General features: G+C 38.3%; 1 protein-coding gene across 5 annotated transcripts in view; it reads left to right on the top strand.

Annotated features, from left to right (window-relative positions):
- The window catches only part of FNBP1L (formin binding protein 1 like), a 52859-nt gene that overhangs the window by 21892 nt on the left and 17286 nt on the right, over window positions 1-13681 (top strand). For all 5 annotated transcript variants that reach the window (XM_074546118.1, XM_074546114.1, XM_074546115.1 and 2 more), the window contains exons 2-6: window positions 2604-2719; window positions 9250-9303; window positions 10764-10911; window positions 11326-11388; window positions 12636-12740. In XM_074546118.1, the coding sequence (XP_074402219.1) occupies window positions 2604-2719; window positions 9250-9303; window positions 10764-10911; window positions 11326-11388; window positions 12636-12740 (486 nt within the window). The remainder of the gene's footprint in view (window positions 1-2603; window positions 2720-9249; window positions 9304-10763; window positions 10912-11325; window positions 11389-12635; window positions 12741-13681) is intronic.

Genomic DNA, 13681 nt, shown 5'->3' on the forward strand with positions numbered 1-13681 from the left:
TTGTGTTCAGAAAGGAAGCTTTTTGCTTCATTGAGGCCCAGAGCTCAAATGTGAGCTTCTGGAGAGAGATTGAAAGTAAATAAGTGAATTTGTGACTCCTCTCTGGAAAGGCCAGGCCTTTTTGCTTAGTCTCTGATGTTGCCTTTATCTTTTGCTCATTTATCTCAGTGGCTTTACAGAGCAGTGTAAGGTGATTCTTATGGCCACAGACTTTAATTCAAAGGTTTATTGTTTATAGAGAATTTGAAAAATTGTGAAGCTTGTGGGATAATCCAACAAAGCTGTCTTTGCACAGAACATACTGTTTCTAGAATCACATGAAGAAGAGGAAATGAGGGGAAAAAAGAGTTTTTGTTATATGATCAGTGATGAAATCCTTGTAGTAAAGCATGATAGCTTGTCAAATGTAATTTTCATATTAACAGCAGACCTTGAAGGAAGTTTGAGCAGTGGAGTCTTTTTTTGTTTCAACAGAATATTTGGAAAGCCACTGTCTCTGGTTGCATGTTTGGAAACATAAGTAATGTGGTGTTCCCTAATGCTAATGAAACCTTAGCAGCAAATGAGAGCTTTGTGGTCTAAAGAGCTTAAGTAGGACAGCAAAGGCTTTGTTCTGCTGTGTGCTGAAGGAAGTCAGTTCTTTTTAATGGTATTAGGTATTGACTTCATGCCAGAAGCATCTTTTACAAACTACTTTTGGATGCTAGGTTAATTTTGTAAGAATAACTACACAAATGAAGTGTAAAAAAGAAAGGCTGCTTGATATTGTCACATTTTTACGCATATTTGCAAATGTGGTTTGATGCCACAGCCTGGTCTCTGCCTATTCCCACACTCAAACTGTGCATGTGCAGCTTCTCTAAAAGCAGTAGCAGAGATGTCACTGTATTTGACATAAGCTATTTAGAGTGGAAACGTCCATTTTGTGCAAAGTGCACACATCAGAATAATGCGAGATACAGGCCATGGTTTCCCAAATACATCAAAATCCTGTCTTCAGTCCCTCTCACATCTCTTGGCTGTTTCTGCGGTTCTGTGGTGAAACGTCAGGGAAAGTGGTTGTGATTTTGGTGGAGAGAGTGGTGCAGAGGCTGGTGCTAGAGCAGGATGGTGTTTGGTGGCAGTGCTTGCGTGCCTTTGGACTGAAGTGTTGAAGGCACCGATGGCTGTGGCTGAGAGCCCGGGCTGTAGGATGCTGGTGCCTGCAAGGCAGCACTGGGGAGCAACCTTCATCTTGTAATGTTGCATTTATTTTTGTTGGTCATATAGCTGTGTTCACTGGTATCTCTTTAAGTGAATGTGTTCCCTGAGTCTTACAGCATTTTAGGCATTTTTTGATTTAGCTGTAGATCATCCTGCTCATTGAAATTGAACTTAAGTTGGTAGTGCTAGAAGTCTACATCATTCATTAGGTTCAGGCAAGCCACTGAATCTGCAAGAGATAGCCTCTGATAAACAGCCTTCAGAGCTTTTTTTTTGCAAGTTAATTAAACTTTGAACTTAATTACTTCCTTAGCTTTTTTCTTTTTTTGATTTTTTTTAAGTTTACTGTGAAGTGTATTTGGATTCAGCCTCTACAAGATGCAAACTTTGATGTTTCAGTTACTTGCCTTTTTGGATTACTAAATAACTGCTAATTTTAGATGCTATTGAAAGCTGAAAATCCTTGATTTTCTCACTGTGGTGGATTATTGTAACATAAAATGCAAATATTTGCTAGGTGGTAGTTTATACCTTTGTTTTCTCCTGCCTGATTCTTTAATTCTTATCCCCCATATTTCCACTTGCTTTTTGACTTTTCAGCTTGTCCTAATTAGTGTATCCTCCACCTGTTGATCAGTACTGAGTGCAGTGAAAGATTGGTTTTGAAGATGGTTTAATGTATTAAAAATTCCCCAAGTTTTTCTTTTTCAGAAATGTAGTTTATTTTTGATTGTTTCTCCTTTCTGTTTTGTGCCTTTAGTTTGCTAGAATTTCTTAATTACTAAGGACAGGTTTGCTTTCTTTGGAATCTCCTGTTAGAGCTGATCATGAGCTGTGTATATAGTTTTGATTTAATAAATGTTTTCGATATGCAGACTACCCCCAAATTTAATCATGCTGCTAAAATTTATATTATTTTTATGTCAGTGGGTAATCCTAAGAGTGAAAGTAATTTTTTGTATCCAATGAAATTATAATTTACTGTGTTTCAAAGCTACCAGACATCTCTTCCGTGAGCTGTCTCTTATTTATCTAATAGTGGTCTTTGGTTGGGTCTGTTATCATGGTGGAAAAGATGCACTTTTGAAATAAAGGGTTTTGAGAAGAAAGAAAGATTTGCATTGTGAAAGTGATGAAAGGCTCCTTGCAGCTTAACATGCAAGTATTTAGAGCTGTTTTTATAAAAAGAGGTAGATCTGTTCCTGCACATGAAACCTACTGTTCTGCTATGTATGGCTGATACGTATATACACATTTGACTGATTTATAACTTGAATGACTTCTAGCCCAGTAGCAAGCATTCCCTCAGAGCACAGTTTACTAATAAATTATGTGTAAATCTGGTGCTGCTGTGATTCTTAACTAATTCTGGGTAATTTTGTTTCCTTTTGTTTTTAAAGGATCAGTTTGATAACTTGGACAAGCATACACAGTGGGGCATTGACTTCTTGGAGAAATACGCAAAATTTGTAAAAGAAAGGATAGAAATTGAGCAAAACTATGCAAAACAACTGAGGTAAGGTTTTCTTTCTTTGCAAGTGGATCTTAATAGTTACTTAAAATCACTGTATCACTTGGTGGGCAAATATGAAATGTCATGATTAATGACTGTTTTTCATTTACAGAGTGAATTAGATCACTAGCTTTTTTCACAGCAGACCAGTCCAAAACAAAATTATCTTTGGGTGTGCACTTGCTTGCTTGTTTTTGCCTTCTCTTCCACTCTTCTCTCCCACCCACCCTTCAGATCTTTGAACTAAAAAGGTTTAAGGCTTAAAATTAAAGATTCAAAACAAGGAGAACCATAGTGATTTTTTGCACTGACTATCAGCATGTTTGCTGTAAAGTGCATTATCTGTATCTACACTTGAGAGTGTGTGTGTGCCTCTGCTACTAATTAATTTCTCATGTTGAATTGGCAAGAGCTACACTACATTGTGTTAAGAAATCTGATGGAAATAATTGAGTTGAACTTGAGAAAACAACAAGACCTTCCTGTCCTTAAAGCACACCCTTTCCATAGCAGGTCTTGTCCCTTTGGGTGAGACTGTAACCCAGCCACCCTTTGTCTTAGCTCTGTTCTTAGCTGCCAAGTGAAACATCTTTTAGGTCCAATAGGAATTTCCCTTCAGGGATCGTGCAAGGAGAGTAGCAGCCATGAAATGGCTGCTTCAGAATATCGTTATTTCTTCATCATAAAGTAGGTTAATTTTTAACAACAGTGCACAGAGTGCTTGAAGAATAAAATTGAAAGTAAGACAATCTTGTGAACTTGGCCTTCACTGCCATCTTTGCCTTCACCTCATCTTTATTGTCCTGAATTCCTTTGGGTATTCAACTGAAGCTGCAAGCCTACCCTTGTCAGACTGAAACTGATAGCAACTTCTCTCCTGTGGTTTCTTCCATCATTTGCAAACCAGATTGTCACTAGATAGAGAGCTGAGAAATCCTTCCTCATTAATACAGTAATGAGGTTCCCAGCTGAGGACATGGATGTTCTGTATCTGGGCTGCTCATTTCCTTTTTGATTTCTTTATCAGTTTCTTTTCATCCAATTGTATATATTCACCTAACATAATAATCCATTGTTTTACTGAAGGAATTTTTTTTTCTTGGAAGGAAGAAAATAAGTACCACTTTTCCAAAGCTGGTATAGAAGAACTTGAGGAGGTAAAGGAAAGTTGGAAGCATGCACAGCACAGTTGGCAGCCCTGTTTTAATTTGTTTTCAGTTGTCTGTTAAAAAATAGAGATATATTTTCTTTCCACAGATCTCTATCAAGATCTTTTCCTTAAATAGTATTAACAAATGCCATTTTGCTTAATTGTATTTAAAGGTTCATTCCACAGCTAGCAAGATGAGACACCACATTATTACTTCAGGATTTGACTAAAAATAGGAAATTTTCTCTGTTGAGCATTTTACTCTGGGTAAAACTATTGATTTTTCTCGAAGTGTCTTTCAAAAATGAAAGAGTTTTGTCGAGTACCCGTTCTGTCAGATGGCTGGAGTGACTGTCCCTGTGCAGTAAGTATGACAGCTCTGGGAGGCACAGGTCTTGCTGCACACACATTACACAGTGCACGTGCACTTCCTGCCTGCTTCCCACCAGGGGCTGGGCAGCACACACATCACAGGGTGACTGATTTTCTGCCAGTAGACCACTTTGTGAGTTACTCTTTGATATTCTTGCATATATATTCTTTGGGGGAGAATTGACTCTTTAGTAATGAACTGTCTCATGATAACACCTTGATTTCAGCCATCATTGCTCCTGAGGACATGCACTATTTTAATTATGTAACATAGTTGTGAGGCCCAGGGGGGAATTGAGATCAAGCAGAATTGTCACCTTCAAAAGAGTTAGCCAGCCTGCATCTTGGTCCTGAGAAGTTTTGAGAGAGAAGGTTTTGTGGGTTGGACTGTGGTTCTGGTAATTTTAATATTGGCAGCATATGGCCTCTGAGATAGATATTAATATCCCTAATGGAATTTCTAGTATATCACTGTTTCTTCCCTTTGTAATGGAAAACAATCTGAAAAAGAGTGTTTGAGACTCTTTTAATATTGAACTTTATAACTGAGATTAATACTGCTCTTGGTTAGTAGAGTATAAACAGTACAGGAAGTGGTCACCTCTTGGTAGTTCTGTGGCTCTCTTAGTACTGGGATGGGAGACCAAGGAAAGCCAGGTTTAGTCAGGAGATACAGCTAGTGATGTGTGGTGGTATATTTTTACTGTCTTGGTTTCAGTGTGGACCATGAACATCCTGCTGAGATCACTGATGGATCTGATTCTCATAGACTTCAAGGATGAAAGCTTGAGTGAACTTTTCATAACAGGTTTCACTTATTAGTGTCGGTCTCCTGGCAGAAATTCACATTCACTTTGTGTATACCGTTGCATTTTGAAATCTTTGTTTTTCTTTATACTGTCACAGCTTAGTGGTGAGCCTTTCCCAGGTGCAACAGCCCTTCCACGTTTTCTAGGAAAGGGCAGGTGATGCATGCACAGCATATGAGGGACTGTTTGAGCTCCTCATATATTCTTACTGTATGCAGGTGTTGCATCTCATGGTTGCCAAGTAATTCCAGAAGTGATAACTTTTCCAAATGCTGGTTTTAGGTTTAATTCTTTGCTATTCTTCTTTGATACTGAAAAAATTACAAGAAAAATGGGGGAATCCTCAATTGTCTATGGGGGGGGAAAAAATACCCAAGACAGTTTGTCTTGTCTTTGCCTGCAACATAATGTATTCTGAAACAAAAAAGGATGTGTTATTTGATTTTGTTTGAGCTAACTTAAAGGAAAATCTAAACTTTTATGTGGTTAGGTCTCAACTAATGTATTGTGTTACCACAAGGTTTGCAAAGGTTTTTAGAGGCTATTACTGAGTTACAGGGATGTGAACCAGGACAAAGATATTGCAGGGTACATTAACACAGTGCATTTTAATGATATGACTGTTTAATTAGTTTTTATTTTGTAATTGGAAAAAATGAGATTTAGTATGTGCCAAACTACTGGGCTCTAGGCTGAATATTTAAATTGAATTCTCAGATGTTGTTTTTCACCAGCATTGTTTCCTAAAAGGGGCAATGTGATGGTCTGTTTTGTTCCATATCATTGCACACAAAATAATTCTGGAGGTTCACTCCCTTTTCAGCCTGTCTAAAGCATTATGACACTTGAGCAGACAGAGGAGTTCCACTTTCTGTGATGTTAGGCAGTAATACAAGTTATACCTGCAGCTGGAGATGAAACTGCTCTGGAATAAAATTTCTGAATATGGTCAGCTTCTCTGTTGTTGGTTTAAAGCAAATAGCTGTGATTGCTCCTAAGCTGTTTGTTGCCCAATAAAATAGTGCATTGTGATTTCTGGAGCTACCTGGTTACTCTGATCAAATCTATTTTTCATCTTCCTTTTGCATACTGTTGTGTTCAAGTGATATTTGTATAAATACAGTATGAATATATGCATATGTCTAGTCAAACTGAGACATCTTCAACATTTTTATATGCATAATCTTGGAAAGATTTTTAAAAATGGGTGTAAGCTCAACTGTAAAGCTGGGTACACAGATTATCACCACATGTGATCATTTCTCAAAACTCTCTTCCTTTGACTGGAGCTGAGATTTTTACACTGCTCATTACTATTCAAATATGGTTGTGGCAGGTTTTTTTTATAGTCCTGTTGCTATAAACTTAAACATGTGATTTCTTAATGATTCCAAGGATATTCAGCTTTGTAAACTTGAAATCTAGGTTACACTTTTTTAAGGTTGATTGCTCCAGTGTTTCTGATGAGATGTTACTAAGCACAGTTAACTGTTACTGTTTTCACCCAGTCCGTGATACTGACGTGCAGTCATTGAAGGCATCAGAATTGTATTGAAACTATTAAATAGAGATAGGAAATGCTTTTAAGTACTTCCTGCAATTTTAGCTACTTATGAAAGCAAAAAAATTTGTGACCAGGCTCATTGGTAATGTGATATAGGGGCTGTAGTGATTCAGTATGAGCAGATACCACAGTACCTGAGCTGCCACCTTCATAGAAGTTGTGCTGTGCTGATGCTGCTGCTTCTGTTCTTTATGTGCTGTATTAATTGACTGAAGAAAACTTAGTTTTTGTTGATAAACACAATTTTTAACACATCTGTAAAATTTTGTGTGATGTTCTATGTACCTGACTGTAAGTAATTTTTATCAGCTAAGTGCTTTTTTAAACTTCTGCCTACATGATTGAGGTGGTACTTCTCTTAAAAATCAGGTTCCTGTCTCACTGGTGTTGACCTGAGACCAATTTATACCAAGAAGTGAGGTTAGTAAAATTACAGGAGCAGCACAATTGGATGTGGTTATTCCTGTATAAAATCTGCTTCCAAATGGCTGGCTGTAAGAGAGTGTGATAGAAGCCATCAAAACTTTACTACCAAAGAGGATTAGAGTGTCATCAGCTGCACTTTTCATAGGAAGCAAAGGCATTAATCTTATAGATTTGTTTCTGTTCTGATGATCAGCAATTAATTGTACAATTTTCTTATAAACTAGTCCAGATCCATATCTGAATTCTGACAATTAGTCATGGATTTAGACTGAAATGTCAGAGGATGTTATGCATCCTTATAAGTGGCAGCTGGCTTCTCTTTGAGAGAATGCTTCACTCTTCAAATCTGTGCTCATACTGGCTGCTTGTCAACCTGTGCTTTTCAACAATTCAAATTTAATATCTCTGTGTGATCAGGGATTGGTATCCATTTATTGGAAAAGCTATCTGTACATAATTATTCACATGAACACTGTCTTTTTCTTTGACTTTAAAACCTGCATTTGCTTGTCACCTTATATTTATTGCCATTGATTTCTGTACCTTGTGCGGTTAAAACCTGATCACAGTGTCTCAAACCTGTGTGCTCCTTTGATCCAAAGGTAGATGGGATTGACTAATGAATCTGGCAGTTTTTAGGAGAAGGGATTATATAATATTTATGTCTTTCTAGAAATAGTAAACAATTCCATTAAAGAATGAAACCAGAACAAAAATTAGCACAGTAGTAAGTCTGTGTTTATGACCCTTCTCTCCTGCTGTTTTTAAATGTGTGGCTTTAGTAAGTAATTTCTTTTCTCATTTTTAACAGCTCTGAAAATCTTCCCTTGAAAAGGCTCATGCATGGTTGCTTAGCTACAACATTGTATGTGTGTTATGCATTTCACCTACTGAATAAAAATAACATGAATTTTAGGAATTTCCTATTCATTAATAAGTGCTGAGGAACAAAGCAGAAATGTAAGGGAAAATGGAACACAGGAATGTTACTTAGTGAATATTTTTTCCCCTATTTTGTTTATGCATTTTCCTAAAAACGTCTACATTTAATCCCTCCCAAGTAGAATGTTACAATAGGCAGGGTTCTGGGGATAGAGAGAAGAAATTCTTACGTGAACTTCAATAAGCAGGTTACTGTAAAATATGCAGGTAATTTTTTGTTAAAAAGTCAGTGCTTATTCTCTTTCTTAGTACATATTGATATAAAAATGATCTTTCTTATAACAGTCAGATTTTTTTTTTGGTTGTAATCTCAGGGGGTATAGAAACAGGCAAAAGATCCAAGTTTACTATTTCTGCACAAACTGCCTGCTCATATTCTGGTGTATCCTCTGTGACTGTACATAATCTCACTGTGTGGGCTTTTGTACCATAGAGATGACTTCCAGATAAATGGATTTGAGAAATTGTACAAGGTTATTTTAGGTGAAAGTAGAATTAGCACCTTTGTTTTAATGGTAAGGTAGTTGGTAATTAGTAACAACTGAAGTTACAGAGAGAGTGAGATGAAATACCCAACATTCATGCCAGATTTTTTTCTCCTAGAATCTTCTCTTAACTCCTCCATTCCTTTTTTTCCTGCATTCTATGATAAGCTGGTCATTTCGTATCAATGTTTTCAAAACTCGGACTGTGATACTGTGCTAAGTTCTGGTCCTGTGGATTCTAGAGATTTGCTTGGTTTCTAAAATCTGGGTATTGGGAATGCTGATGGGAGGACAAAGTGTAAAATATTTTTTCAGAAAAGACATGTTGCCTCTCCTGTCCTTATTAAAGATTTGGAAATAGTGTGGTTAAAATCTTTGCCCTGAATCTGTTCTCAGAGCTTCCCTGAGGGATGGAGCGTGTGCTGGTGGCACAGCACAGTGTGCACTCTCTGTGTGACACAGTGATCGTACATTGGCCTTGTCCTCGTCTGCTGCTGCCTTCTGCATGCATGTAGGATGTTAAAAACAAACTCTGCATTTCGTGTCTGCTCACTGCAGCAGAAGTTTTAAAATGTTTGCAGATTGCTCTAGGTCAGAGAGGTGTAAAACTTTGATAATACTGTAGATTTCAGCCTTGTGTTATCTAAAGGACCCTTATAAGTTGACAGAGGGAATAGATTTGTTTGTAGAACATTAAACAGAAATAATTTGTTCATGCAGTTTTCTATGTGTGTCTTCTCAAAAGAGATTCTAAAACAGGATCTTGTTTTTTTCTTCTTTAATAGAAATCTGGTAAAGAAGTACTGTCCTAAACGCTCACCAAAAGATGAGGAGCCCAGGTAAAAATGTCCATTTCAAGTTCTGTGTGTAAAAAGTGAAAACTAACTATATATGCTGTCCTTTTATGCATTTTTTTAAAGATAAAGTATTTAATTGGTGATGACAACAAAAGAATTGTGCTTGGCTTCTTACAGTTCTGCTGTAATTCTCAAGCGTGTTTACTTTCATTGGTATTTTAATGTAGTAGACATGGCAGGTTGTACTTGCTCCCTTCCAAAATAATCTTTAGATAACTTAAATTTTGAAAGCAGAAGTTTAGCTTACTATGTACAGACTAGTATTGTTTTTTAAAGAAAAGCAGGTGTGTGTCCTTAGGCTTTAGGTTTTTGCTTAGTAATAGAGATTTTCAGTGCATTTTTATGGCAATACAAATGTAGCTATGCATCTCTATAGTGAGACATGAGTGTACACAAATTGTCGTGTTATGGGCAAGAGGAGCTCTCAAAATGCTGATTTGCTTTGACTCCAGAGACAAAATATGTGGATGTCTACTGGTGGAGGAACAATTTGTGCTAAACAACTTTATTTATCAAAAATATGCTTGTTCTGCTGTCCATTCTGTAGCCATTAAAAAATTTATTTGAAAAAGCACAGTATTTTTTTTTTCTTTAGGGATAAGTCTTTGGAAATAAAACAAGTGGACAAGTTTCAGGTTGCAGCCAGAGCACATACTGTGCAGAGTGCCTGAGAATTTACAGTAGGAGTTCCTCTAGCTCTTTAAACTATGTAAAGATCCTGGGCCTGAGGGAATAGGCCTTCCAGTGCTAGAGTGGCATTTGACATTCCCAAAAGCCAAGCCTATGGAGATGGCAGTATTCCACAATTAAAAGAGAGAAAGATGTATATTTTAATGTGCTGCCTGTTTTTTTTTCCCCCTTCTTCCCTTCCACACACACTTTCTACCCTTTGCCCCTCCTCTTCCCCCCTTTTCAGTGCCAGCCATAGTGGCACCTTACTTCCAGCCAGGAGGTGGGCGGGCACACAGGCAGCTGTCTGCAGAGCTGATAGCAGCTTGTTCAGTAAACCCATCGGCATGCATAGCAGTGGCATGGTTGGCATGTTGCACCTGGAGAGCACCAAGCACATCATCTGCAGCAGGCTCAGCTCCCAGCCTAGGCACGGGGGTATCCCTTCCCCGGCTCAGGCCCCTCCTGGGCCAGCTTAGGAGATACCACTATACCACAGGGCTTGCCAGGTAGTATTCTTCTTCTTTCTTTTCCATCCACAAACCCCCTGTTCTTGTAAAACGTGTTTGAACAGACGTTGCAACATATAGTACATGCTAGGCTTAACTTAGGCTTTCCCAGCTTGTGTTTTACTCTAACTCAATTAGCATTAAGATAAGGTTTATTGTCAAATGTCTGTGGTTTTTTATTTAATTGGGAGTACAGGCTAAACTAAAATAAGTATATTTTTAAAAGCTGCCTAACTTTTTGTGTGTGTGTTTGCTTTCTGTCAGGTTTACTTCGTGTATTGCCTTTTTTAACATCCTCAATGAGCTGAATGACTATGCAGGACAGCGAGAAGTAGTTGCAGAAGAAATGGGACACAGAGTGTATGGAGAATTGATGAGATACTCTCATGATCTGAAAACTGAGAGAAAAATGGTAATTTCTGTGGTTTTAAAGTTGAAAATAGCATATCAAGATGTATGTCTCTTAGTGAACTGATGTATTTGTTTACCCATTTTGATGAACACAGCAATACATAGGTTTTGTGATACATTTATAAAACACATTTAAGGTTTCTATATAATATATAATGTTATATACTATAATACAGTTATTAAACCTAAAAATTATTTTCTTGGGAAGACAGTGTTTGCTAGAGATCTTTTTTTTTTTGCCAGTGTACCACAATATCTGGGATACAGTTCTTGCATGTTGAGTAATATCTTCCAAAGAGTATGGGTAGCTTGTGGAAGATACTGCACATCATAGGCTGTCAACTAGAGCAGGGACTAATTATTGGTAATAATACTAAAAATATAGGCAAATTTAATTTATTTGTGGTGTTTTTAGCATCTTCAGGAAGGGCGAAAGGCTCAGCAGTATCTGGACATGTGCTGGAAGCAGATGGATAATGTGAGTTTGTGTTTGGATTTTATTCCTGTTGAACTTAAGTAAGATATACTGGCTGTAGTGGAATTGTTTTCATCTCTCTTGCTTAGGTATTATACTGAGGTATATTACTAAATATACAAATAATTTAGTAACATAATACAATTCAATGTATTTATAGTTCCCAGATTAAAAATCTCCTGTAAACAGCTTCTGTGTTTGTGTTTGAGAGAAGCCTTGGATTTTATCCAGCATAACCAGCATAAAGGAATCTGGTTTTAGCATGGGTACAGACTTTTGTTGCTTCTCTTTGGGCTACTAAAAATGATAGTTTATTTATATGAAGATGAAATCTTAAGTCACTGAATTGGACTTGAGCTTGAGGGCTTGTTCCAAGGTGTATTCAAGAATACCACTATAGACTATTGTATTTTTGGGAGATAGAATTACTGTTTAACAGATAAATGCAGGAAGTGAATGTCTCTAGGACAGACTGTAAGCTTCTTTTTCTTGAAACAAATGCTTTTAAAGATAAGAAAATATAAAAGTCAACCAAGTCTGTTCAAGATGCATTCTGATATTCTGGTTGTCTGTCTTAAAAAATTATTATACCTTTGATTCAGATTATTGTGAAGCAGTACTGGAGAAGTGAATTTCTGTTTTGTTGTTATGGTCCCAGATGAGCAGGTTCTTGCTTTCCTATCATGTCAAAGAATTCAGTTCATCATCAGAGGACCAGAATACAAGCATATGTGGTAGTTTTAGATATCTCTTCACCAAGATAGCTCCCACAGTTCAGCTCAAACAATACAGTGCTGTATATTTACCTGAGTGCAAAGTCAGGCTTTTAAATACATTTAGATGCCTTTAAGGGACACACTCACCTCAGTTGCCTGACTTCGCTGTGAAGCAGGAGCTCAGTATCTCAGCTGCAGTTTCTCTCTAGAGATGTGAAATTCTGCAACAATTTTTCCTACAGCAGTTGTCTTGACAACAGCTGCATATAGAGAACATCAAGTATATTGAATACTGTTGTCTGTGCTACCTGCAGCTGTGCCACTTGACATGAATACTGATGATGATTGTAGTGTAGATACGTCCTTCACACTGCCTTCAAAATAATTCAGTTGACCTAGTTGCTGTGCTAACAATGTGCTCCTTTAAAGGGACTTAGTGAATTTAAGATACTTAAAAGGAAGCTTTGATATTTAGAATTCAGAATTAATGTTGGAATAGTAGCTGTTGAAGCAATAAGTTTGTGCCTTTTGTAGAGCAAAAAGAAATTTGAGAGAGAATGCAGAGAGGCAGAGAAGGCACAGCAAAGCTATGAGCGACTGGACAATGACACTAATGCGACAAAGGCTGATGTTGAGAAGGTAAGGGTGTGGTGGCTTTACTTTATTATCAATTTTATTTCATTTACATGTTAATCATCAGTACTGAAACAATATTCATTGACTGTGTGACATTGTGTGTAAAATATGGTTTCTTGTTATGTGCCAAATCAACGTTCCAATGAGATGTAAGACAGCACTTGAAAGGAGTGTGCTTCAGAATCAGAATGGTTTGGGTTGGAATGGACCTTGAGGACTCCCTGCCATGGGCAGGGACAGCTTCCACTAGACCAAGTTGCTCAAAGCCCTGTCCAACCTGGCCTTGAACACTGCCAGGGATGGGGCATCCACAGCTGCTCTGGGCAGCCTCTTCCGACCTCATAGGGAGGAATTTTTGCTCTCTTGTAGACACTCTTTAGGTACTGGAAGGGGCTCTGAGGTGTCCCCAAAGCCTTTGCTTCTCCAGGCTGAGAATCTCCAAATCTCAGCCTGTCTTTATAGGAGAGATGCGCCGGTCCTCTGATGATCTTGGTCCTTGTTTGGACTCTTCCCAGCAGGTCCATTTCCCTCCTGTGCTGAGGGCACTCCAGGTGGGCTCTCAGGAGGGCTGAGCAGAGGGGCAGAGGCCGCTCCCTTGAGCTGCTGGCCACGCTGCTTTTGGGGGAGCCCAGGATAGAGTTGGCTTTGTGGGCTGTGAGTGCACATTGCAAGGGCCCCCAGTCCTTCTCCTCAGGGCTGCCCTCACCCCATGCTCTCCCAGCCTGTGTTAGTGCTTGGGATCACTCCAGCTCACATGCAGGACCTGGCACTTGGCCTTGTTAAAGCTCATGGGAGCCCCTCTGGATGGCTGTGCTGAGTGTCTTCCTTTAACTGGCAGCTGTCTGCTGTTTGGTACCTCGTGGTTTATGGGATCAGTCACTTTTCTGGGTTTTAGGATACACATTTAGCAGTCTGCCTAAGGGACCTTACAGTGATCATTGCTT

This window comes from Zonotrichia albicollis, chromosome 8 (genome assembly GCF_047830755.1).
Source record: "Zonotrichia albicollis isolate bZonAlb1 chromosome 8, bZonAlb1.hap1, whole genome shotgun sequence".
NCBI lineage: Eukaryota > Metazoa > Chordata > Aves > Passeriformes > Passerellidae > Zonotrichia > Zonotrichia albicollis.